This window comes from Pavona decussata, unplaced genomic scaffold (genome assembly GCF_977016875.1).
Source record: "Pavona decussata unplaced genomic scaffold, jaPavDecu1.1 SCAFFOLD_76, whole genome shotgun sequence".
Lineage (NCBI taxonomy): Eukaryota > Metazoa > Cnidaria > Anthozoa > Scleractinia > Agariciidae > Pavona > Pavona decussata.
In genome coordinates, this window is record NW_028145494.1 from 2157718 (window position 1) to 2168272 (window position 10555).

General features: G+C 37.5%; 1 protein-coding gene across 1 annotated transcript; it reads right to left on the minus strand.

Annotated features, from left to right (window-relative positions):
- Window positions 1-851: 851 nt before the first annotated feature.
- Window positions 852-10186, minus strand: LOC146476615 (uncharacterized). The gene is made up of 8 exons (XM_085114490.1): window positions 9173-10186; window positions 7897-8007; window positions 7189-7347; window positions 5010-5125; window positions 4537-4642; window positions 3479-3610; window positions 2700-2758; window positions 852-1682 (listed from the first exon to the last, which is right to left on the minus strand). The coding sequence occupies exons 1-7, from the start codon at window positions 9479-9481 to the stop codon at window positions 2708-2710; spliced, it is 984 nt and encodes a 327-aa protein (XP_084970616.1). The 5' UTR covers window positions 9482-10186; the 3' UTR covers window positions 852-1682; window positions 2700-2707.
- Window positions 10187-10555: the final 369 nt, after the last annotated feature.

The following is a 10555-nucleotide window of genomic DNA, read 5'->3' on the forward strand; positions in this document are numbered from 1 at the left end:
CATATTCCAATTACCCCTACCTTCAGCAAAATCTCTTTAGTACAGAAGTACACAAACTTATCTGCAGGTATTGCACTCCTTTCAGTGTGAAAGAATAATAAAAATTGCAGTTCTTTCACTAGACTGGTTCCAGATGTTTTGTTTTCTTCCTTCTCCTCAAACAAAATTGAGCCGCGAAGCAGCGACGAGCTGCGGAGCGACGAGCGAGCGCAAGAGAATAAAACCTCGTTTTTTTTCTCTGCCGCTCGTAATGTCGCAATTCTGTTTGAGGAGAAAGTAAACCAGGGTACTTCTCATCCTTATCTTCTTTTATTTACTTGTTCGTTTCAAATAAATTTTTAGTTGCTAATTTTCAGTCGCTCATCCGGTCTTGGCTGGTCACCATTTTTATAACTGATAACCCCAAACAAAACTAAGATTTGGGAAAGCAATACAACGATTTGGATTTCAATTAGTACTGATTTATTCCATTTATCCCGCGCCGTCTTTTAGGATTCGGAATGATTTTCCGCCTTTCCACCATTCCTGGTTTAAGGGTCGCCCCACTTTTTTGAAAAGCTGCGATCATTGGTAGAAATTGTACGTGTTCGAAAATTGATTACACTCATAGTATAGAATGCACTTCTCATATAGTGTTTTCACACTCCACATTACATAACGCTTAATCAAACAGAAAGTAATGTTGACAGTATTTGTTTTGCCTTCTCATAAATGGCACCTAAAAAAGGCTTTTAATATGTTAACACGGAACTGTCTTCTTTGATCTCTTTGACATGCTAATTACCCTATAAATACCACCTATATAAAAAAAATTCATTGTACAAAATCACCATTGACGACAGACAAAATACAACACTGTAAAATGCTTGTGGTTTATTACAAGGTTTACACCTTTTCTCACATTTACACTAAGCCTCTCTGACAGATGAACATAAAAGATTAAAAATTATATCTCAAAGAATGCCTTGAAAAGTTATGTTTTAAAAAGGCTCTCTTTTTAGACATTTTCTACAGAAAACTCCTGAAGATTTCCACATAGCTGTGAAAACTAAAGAACTTTCAGTCCCATAATCTTTTTTATAAAATCATTCACACAATTTAATACCTGTCACTTTAAACCTGAAAGGTGTTTGCCTAAGGAACTACTAATCTAGCCCACGTAGTTAACAACTTTTGTTTATCTTCCTAACCGTTGTTCCAAATTAGTTTTCACAACTAATTTTCTCTTTTTAACTTACCGGTAACAAACTTTTCGTCTTTTTACGGTTACTTTTTAGAACAACTTTCACACATTTACACTAACAGGCCTGGAAGGAGGCAGCACAAAAACGCAGTAAAAGGTCTATTTGACCCCTCCTTCTCTATTAAAAAGACCCTTTCAAAGACTACTCCTTTGAATGTCAGGAGATGTTTCATGCAAGTCTACACAATTTTCAAATCTCACACTTGCATGGCAGATGCCTTGCAAATCGGAGGCCATTCCTCTTCAATCATATATTCGTGGAACATTCAAGGAGGGAAACGTTAAGCTGAAAGCTGTCTTGATAATACTTCAGAATAATAATTTGTGGTGAATACTTCAAGGTCATCATGAATAATTAATTTAAATATGACAGTGCAATAACATTTCTTGCAGGTTTTCAGCTGTATATGCCACATATTATTGTCCATCTGTTGAACACCTGCAAGAACATGAAAGAACATGATGGCACACTGTTTGAAACTAGAGGTCTTGAAGATTTGCAATTATATGAAAGTGAAAGAAAGGGAGAAAATGTGTGGGTCAATGCCTCCACATCATTAAGCCCTCTAGTCCCAGTACTGACCAGCACATAATTTCTCCCAACAAAAAACTATTTAATCAACCATACAAGTCATGAGAATAAAGGGAATGATCATCAAAGATAAAACTTCCTGATGTTTAATCAAATTCTCTCAACTTGCACCATTAGAAATGTATCAAGAACAGTGAGGAGATTATGTATGATGATACTGGGGCTTAAAGGGTTAAATGTAGAGCTGTCAAATAAATAACCAAACCAAGAAACAACAGTGTAGGGTTCAACAAGCAAGAAGTTAAGCAAACTGAAAACCGGGTGCTATGTACTTTTTGATACTGACTGAGTAGCAGGGCCAAACAGGAAAATATTTCCAAGGTTCATGATCATGGCATGCGGACCAAGTGCAAAAGAATAACTCAGATGGAGCCTGGAAAATAGCCCTAAGTGACTTCTGATCTACTGGTAGATTCTCCTTTCAAATTAATTGTGTTTCCTTGTAAAAAAAACAATGGGAGAATTCAACGTGGGATCAAAAGTCACTTAGGGCCTTTTTCCATGCACCACTTCAACTCCTACTTGCTTCACCATTTTCCCTGAGCTACAGGGATAATGTTTTAAATCACAATGCATGGGGAGGGGGGAGGGTATGCGTAATTTTCCAATAGGACCACATGGCTTCTTACCAACCCTGCTCATACCAATCCACATGGCCATTGTGTTGGGATTTTGTAGGGATAGTTTTGAAAGGAAACAACATGAGGGACCGTACATGTATAAGCCATGGGCCTTACAAACCTGTAGATGGGTGTTAAACCAGAAAGAAAAACAGAACACTGAAAGCAATCTACTGACCAAAAATGGCTTTTACTGATAAACTACACAAAGGGATATAATATAATTATATAAAATACATCATACCTGCTTCATCACCTGATAGGTTTTCCTTTATTCTTGGCCCACTGCCGTAAAAGCTCATCCTGAAAAAGAATGATACATTTCTACAATTTGAGAGACCAAAGAATTTGCTCCCATTGATAATAAATGTCTTGAAAGCAAATTGCAGTTGATTGACATTTGAGGAGCCCAGTGGAATATGGGCGTAAGTGACGATTTGGTCTTGGAATCAAAATAATTCTTTTAAATTTGCTCTAATTTGGCGTGCATACAGACTGGTTGGTCTGAGCTCCCTGAACTTGCTAGTAGTCAATACCAACCCTAAGTCCCATTTTGAACAAACTACTTTTGATATTTGTCTGCTTATGGAGCGGCTACAATCCTGGCCAATTGGTTTCGGCACACTTGACGTTTTTGTGAAAGTTTTGTTGTGAAATTAGACAATTGCCAATAGTTTAAGGTCCTAAAAAGAATCTTAGAAACTTATCCCCCCCCCCCCCCCCTCAAACAACGTTGAAGTCAATAAACTGTACAAGATTTTCCAGACCTGTCTGACTCCTGTTTCTCAACATTGTTTGGGGGGGGGGGGGGAAGAATTTTCATGCTTTAAAGCAAAAAAGTCCAATTGTCCTGAAAGTTTTGGCCAGGATTGTAGTTTCAGTGGACAGACAAAACTTACATTGTATCCTAACAAGCACAATCATGGAACAAAGACTTGCCACAAGTTGACTTCTAATGGCCTATTTCTACACCCCTTTCAAAACTGGCTACCACTGATATACGTGGACAGCTGATTTTGTTACCTGTTGGACAAGCTGTTTTTCCATTTTTGTGCACAGGCGCTGCATCTCAATGGTAACAATTTCTTTGTCTCTAAGTTCAGTGATCTTTGACTGAAGTTGTTTCTCCATCACAAAACAATTTGAACACTGGCCCTGTGAAAACATAATCAAATATTATTAGCAGTGAAAAACACATTCTTTTAATATTTAGTACATGGTCATATTATTCAGAGTTCACTTACAAACGGCCCAAAGTCAAACCTCAAGAAAAACCCTTAATTTTGTAATTTTGAGGAAATGATCAATAGCATCATAATAATGAACTAAGTAAAGTTACACACAAAGCACAGAAGGCCCACACCTAACCCAGTTTCTCAGTGTAGCATGAAGCAACTAGAAGCATTACATAGTACAAGGAACTTTTGGTGATGACCTAGCACTGCTCGTATTGTAACTAGGAAAATGTATGTGATAAATTCTCTTCCAATTAGGAGATGTGTTCTCGGACCTGTTCTTGGAAAAAACCCCTCTGGTTCCACACCTCCCACAAGCGACCACTAAATCTTAAACATTTTGGGTGGTAGCTTACAGGAGGTTCAACTGTAATGAATTATGAATGCTCCCCTAATATGAGTGTGTACAAGTGAGATAGATATTAGAGGTGGTCACTGCCAGAGATTTCTTATGTACCTTGTGGTTCTTTTATGTCTTACAAATTCAGATTAAGTGAAAGTACTGTGAGAGGTGGCCTACAATTTTGATCCTTATCTGAAGTATATTACAGTGTCAACCCCAACAGTTTGTTCCTGGTACTTATTTATACACCTGGGTGATGGAAGATAATATCAAGCAAATTTCTTGTCCAAGAAAACAAGACAATGACAAACCTAAGCCTTGAATCACCTTCCTTCAGATCTAAATAGGAATCCACCGCTGGGGAAGTTTTGTTTGGATGATCACAACAGACCAAAATTAAGCACAGTAACTGTAAACATCATTCAAGGTATGACTCAGGGAAAGAACAAATTTAGGAGATTTTATATGCTTTTTTATTAATAAGGTGATCAACCTGTCAGCACCTGATTAGCTGATTTCATGGACTGCAATTTAGACTTCAGTACATCTGTTTCTTCTGTTACTCTCTTAAGTTCTTTGGTCAGTTCTTCAAGCTGTAGCTGCCTCTCTCTGCCAAATGATATAAAAGATTTTTCAAAGAAGCTTTCTTAAATCACAGGTTGAAAAGAGAATCACAAAATATTCTCCTGGGGGTGCATTTCATGAGTAGTGTACTGTTTGCAATCTATTTATAAAAAAAAATCTGGTCATTTTGTTCCCAATAGAAAATCAATCTAAGCTCACTTGGTTTCACATATAAAAACACTTGAACTCGGGAAGATCATGATTCTAATGTGTTGAAAGCATGCTCACGCCATCAAGGGCTATCTAGGAGATATAAAGACTTAGGTGTTTCCACAACAACTTTAGGCAAAGGTTTGGTTGTTGGTAGGTACTGGTGTGTTTGCTAGCAAAAGGTGATAGAGAGAATGATCACCTTGAGTTGTCTTTTAAAGCATCAGCCATGTGCATTTTCATAACCTTAATCTTGCCATCACGATCAGCTATTTCTTTCAGATACTGAGCTTTTAACTCCTCCAATTCATGATCAAACTACAACATAAAAAAGTAAACAACGTCTTGTGATATGAGGTTCTAGAAATCATAACTATTATTAGGGAGCTTAAGCACAGACAACCGGAAGTTGAATGTTTCCTTTTTTGGCAAGGTTTTGCTCCTTACCACAGACAGCAAAAGCTCTTGTTGGTGACTGTGGCTTTACCTTCCAAATTTGATGTCATGAAAACACTTCAAAAAGGGAAAAATTTCATTTCCGGTTGCTGTTTATGGCTCAAAAACGTCTGTGCTTAAGTTACCTATTGATACGCACTCAATGGAAGATCAGCGGAAATTCTGGGGAAGGGGGAGCAGGGGTCTCACAGGCAAATTTGTTTTAGAAAAGGGAAAGTATGACACTTTAACTAGAATTTTGAGAGGGAGGGGGGAGAGAGGTTCCAACCTAACAGCTGTCATTGGGGGGTGAGGATTTGTATAAATGGAACAGCACAATAAATGACCTGGTTTGCAGTACGTAAACCAGGTAATGATGAACTTTAATTTGAAATGCTCTTTAAACAGGAGAACAACAAATAGTTCATGCTGGGATAAAACCAGATTCTTGAAGATCCTTCTGTTTAGAAATATGGCTTTTTCTGAATTAAAATGTAATGCCAGTTCTCAGGGCTAGAAAGGTTGTTTTAAGGACGGTGCCAACTATTGTTACTGCGCATACGTTCTGCGCATCGCGAGATACTCAGGTTTCCTATGGGTGGTGCCTACTAATACAGGAATATTTTTGCGCGGTTTAAAACTTTACGGAGAAGGCAGAACTTAGCAAATGCTTTTGGTATCTCAAAAGAAAATTAGGGATAACCTGATGCATTTTTCAGAGATAATTAAGCTTCAATTTAGGAAAAAATCCCATACATTGCTTTATATTTTGGCGCTTTTTAGAGATATTATTGCTCAATTATCTCTGAAAAATGCGTGGTTACCCCCAATTTTCTTTTCGGATTCCAATACGCCTTGCTAAGATCTGCTTTTCCCGCATAGTCATAAACCACACAAAAATACTTCGGTATTAGTAGGCACCGTCCTTAACATTTATTTAATAAGAAACAAACACACAGAACCAGATGCATCTAGTAAACAAATCGACCACAGTTGTCTAGTCGGCCAATACTCGGATAGACCACAAAAGTTTCACTGCCAAGTTTTGAACATTTTGTGGTCTCATTTAAGAGTACAGACCATAGAAGACTACTGTTGATTTGGTTTTTTACAATAACATGTGAAAAGTATAAGCAGAATTGGCTTTATTTTCCATTGAGAAAGCACACATGTTACATCTGACATCATTTTTATTGTCTGTACTCTTATAGACAATAGCTAGAGCCAACCAGCACACAGGAATTTTGACAGTTATTGTAAAAAGAAAACTGGAACAGCCTTGGTGTTAAATGCAAGATAATTGAAGGCCAGTTGGTGAAATTGAGGCTTAAGGACGGTGCCTACTTTTGTTACTGCACATATGTTCTGCCCATCTCGAGATACTTGGGTTTCCTATGGGTGGTACCTACTAATAAAGTGATATTTTTGCATGGGTTTAAAACTATGCAGAGAAAGCAGAACTTAGTAAGTGCTTTTGGTATCCTAAAAGAAAATTGGGGGTAACCATGCATTTTTCAGAGATAATAAAGTCTCAATTTGGGAAAAAACACTGTACATTGCTTTGTATTTTACTACTTTTTAGAATATTTGTCCCTTAATTATCTCTAAAAAATGCATGGTTACCCCTAACTTTCTTTTTAGATTTCAGGAGCCATTGCTAAGATCTGCTTTTCCCGCATACTCATAAACCGCACAAAAATACTTCGGTATTCGTAGGCACCGTCCTTAAATGCAAGATTTGGCTTTGAAATCTGAATTACTCCAAATTATTTCTATTTTTACAGATAGACTGGATATTGTGTCTAACGAAAGACTGTAGTTAATTTTTTACCTAAAAAGTTAAATTTGACAGATTACATCTGTCATACTTTGTGTTTTTGTTTGATAAAAAATGAATGGTTGAATGCATGATTCTTCAATACAAATGTACTATTCTTTAACCTTACCTCTTTTTTCATTTCTTCTTTTTCTTTCAAGGAGTTTTCCTTTATTTCATTAATTTCCAAATCCTTGAAAGACACAATCTTCCTCTCTTCTTCAATTTCCTTTTCTTTTTCACTAATAGTGACTTTTAATTTCTTGATTTGTTCTTCGAAATCTGCTGCCTGATGAGACAAAAACAGTTATCACCACATTTACCTGGAAAAGTGCTACAGCACTAATATACTTATTTGAGGTTGGCATTTCTGTGGGAAGACAACCTTTTTAAATACTCCTTTAACAATAAACTCATTGTCTTCTTCCCAATACTGGAATCGACTAAGATGCAATAATTTATCTCTGATTTCAACCCTATTCAGCTTAGATGGTGGGGAACAGGAAGGTTAGGGCCAATACCACACATTCATAACCTTTTTAATTTTAAGCCTCCAAAAATCATGACTTAAAAATTTTATCTGGAAAGATTTGGCATTAATGCCACTGTTCACATGTTCCTGAAAAGTATCAAGTTTTTCATTGATTGTAACTTCTACAATAATTTTAAATCCCTTCAGGATTTTTCTTCTTCTTTTTTTTTTTTGTTTGTTGTTGTTGTTGTCTTTGATTACTTCTGAGTCAATTTTGTTGGTTTGTGGAGACTCTCTGATAAATTCAAGATGGTAGATCAAACATAGCAACTGCTCAGCAGTCAAGAAGTAAAAGTATTTTGTTACCTGTGCCCTAAGCATCTCCTCCAATTCTGATATTTTTCCAGTTTTCTCCTTGATTTCAGCTCTTAACTGCTCAATCAACTTTTGTAGAGATATGATTTTCAGCTTAAGTTTCTATAAAAAGAAACAGATAACGCATCAGTTATCTTTCTTTATAAGACCCCTACTGCTTGATATTAGACTTACAGTACTTCTTTAGTGACACAAAACAAGGAGTAGAAAAAATGATGTATTTTGATGTGAAATAGGATCAAAGAGGAAGTGCTATAATTCACCAGTCAACTGGAAACTTCATCATCCCTCACTCTCCATGGGCTTAAATTTTTGAAGATTAGCTTGTTCCAAATAAGTTTGCAGTTGATTGGACTATAAGCAATAAACACAACACAATTTGTTTCGGAAGACCACAGACTCTTTGCAGTGCGATGTGCCTTACCGAGGCCACCCAACAAACTTTTTCTACAAGTAAGCCAATCAGGATACGCGAATTTGATTAACGGTCACGCCTCCTTGCAAAGTCCAACAGGCAAGTGACGCAACAACGAATTATTGAAAACATGTAATTTTGTATTTTATGGCTAACTTGTAAAAAAAAAGGTTTGTTGGGTGACCACGGTAAGGCGCATCACACTGTAATACCATTTTCAGGGGTTTCTAAAAGGGCAGGCAACAGGCGAAATTCGCCATCTATATCAAGCAAATTGACCTAAATTCGCTGCCTACTTTCTCCGAAATTAATAAAATAGGAATAAAATTCAACTTCCATTAGCCGCCTACCTTGCAATTTTTGCCGTCTGTTTAAAAACTTATTGAAACCTCTGCATTCTTGATAATGTTTAATATAAGGATTGTATATAGACTGTGCATTGACAAACTATCTGCTTATATGAGCTAATAAATTGGGGAACTGAGTGACTACAGTGACCAATTTATTGGTCCATATAAGCAGGTAGTTGTTCAAGATAGATAGATTGCCTCTACTGGATAAACATTTTATTAATTATCTCTTGTATGAAAACAGTGTTTTTAAAAAAAGCATCAGTTTGTGCTTGAACAATAACAAACTGACCCTCTGCCATTTAATATACTAGTATATCATTGAACAAGACAGTATCGTCTGGCTACTGACTTGGTTCTGACAAATGATTGTACATTATTGGAACCACATGCAAATATTTCAATAATGCACAGCACAAAACCTTTCATGGGAATAATTTCAAAGACCACCATACTATTCTACAGTTGTCCAGTATATTTGGCAATTTTATTTATGACTAACCTCAATTTCTTTCTCCTTTTCACTTTGCTGAAGTACAGAAAATTTCTTTTCCTCTTGTTTTGGCAATGGTGATGTCTTCACCTCATCGCTACTAGTACTTGTCCTTGGAGAGTTATTTCCTGCCACTGGTGTCTTTGCTACAGTTCTTAACTGAACACCCCTTACCATATCTGTTGACCAATCTGGGTCTCTATGACTTGGAAGTACAGGAGGAGATTTTGTACCCCACCCTGTCCTAACAGGTGGGAATTTGGTTGGGGAATTTCTTGAAGGCACAGTAGGCTTCAAACCAGAACGCATACGAGACATAATAACAGTGTTGCAGAAGTGGTCTAATTTTTGCCAAGGTGTTTCTTTTGGATCCGGATGATAAAATATAAGTTGATCCACAAAGACAAACTAATTTTCAATCACACTTCGTAACAATGTTTTGAACTTCAGTGATGAACTTGATGTGTGACTTCATTAAACACGACAGCGCATTTCACTGCTATTTACACAAAAAGCGATAATCAACAGTTGAGACAAACGAATTGAAGGATTCAGGCTAATAATATTGATACCCGCGATCCTGTAGGCACCGTGGTGTAAGAAAACTTGTAGATATAAACTCCGGAACCTTGCACTTGGCAACCATGAAAACAAATGAGCAATCTTTCGAAATTGACACTTCTTTGTAGTACAGACTGTCGTAGGCTCAAAGAAAACCAAAGGCAAAGATTTTCATCACCTCCAATAGTATATAATCCGTCACGAAGGACATTTTCCACACGTCTAATGTTCGAACAAGCTTCGATCTTTAGCTGATCAAGCAGAGTCAAGCGATGTCCTTTTTCAGCCACATTTTTCGCGATGTAACTTCAACTGTCCTTTGACCGTGAACTTACCACTGAGTATCATTAGATGGCTTCATACACAACAGCTATATACAGTCAACAAAATGATTGCCAAAGAGAAAATCTGCATAACAAAGGATGCTCAATCCCCGACCCATCCGCCATGTTCAGTCACTCCAAGAAGACTGGTGCGAGAGAGTTACAAAGGCTCACGGGAAATAACCTGCACATGAAGGGAGCGCGAGGAGACCGCGCGAGGATCGAATCCACCTACAACGCAACTGGGAAGCGACTGCCAGTTATGCACGCTAGCTATCGTGCAGTTGGTGTTCTTACGGGACGATGAGAGCAAAATGGCTAGCGTTATCCTGTACTAAGAGGCCAACTTGTCAGATTCACACTTCAGCAATATGGCCCATCCCCTTCCCCAGTTCCCCCTCCCTGGCCCTAGTTGCTCCCTTTGTTCCAACACTCAAGCGAGGCCAAGAACCTATGACTGAACAACCCACCGACCTTCAAAGAAACATTGAGTGATGGGGATAGGGGT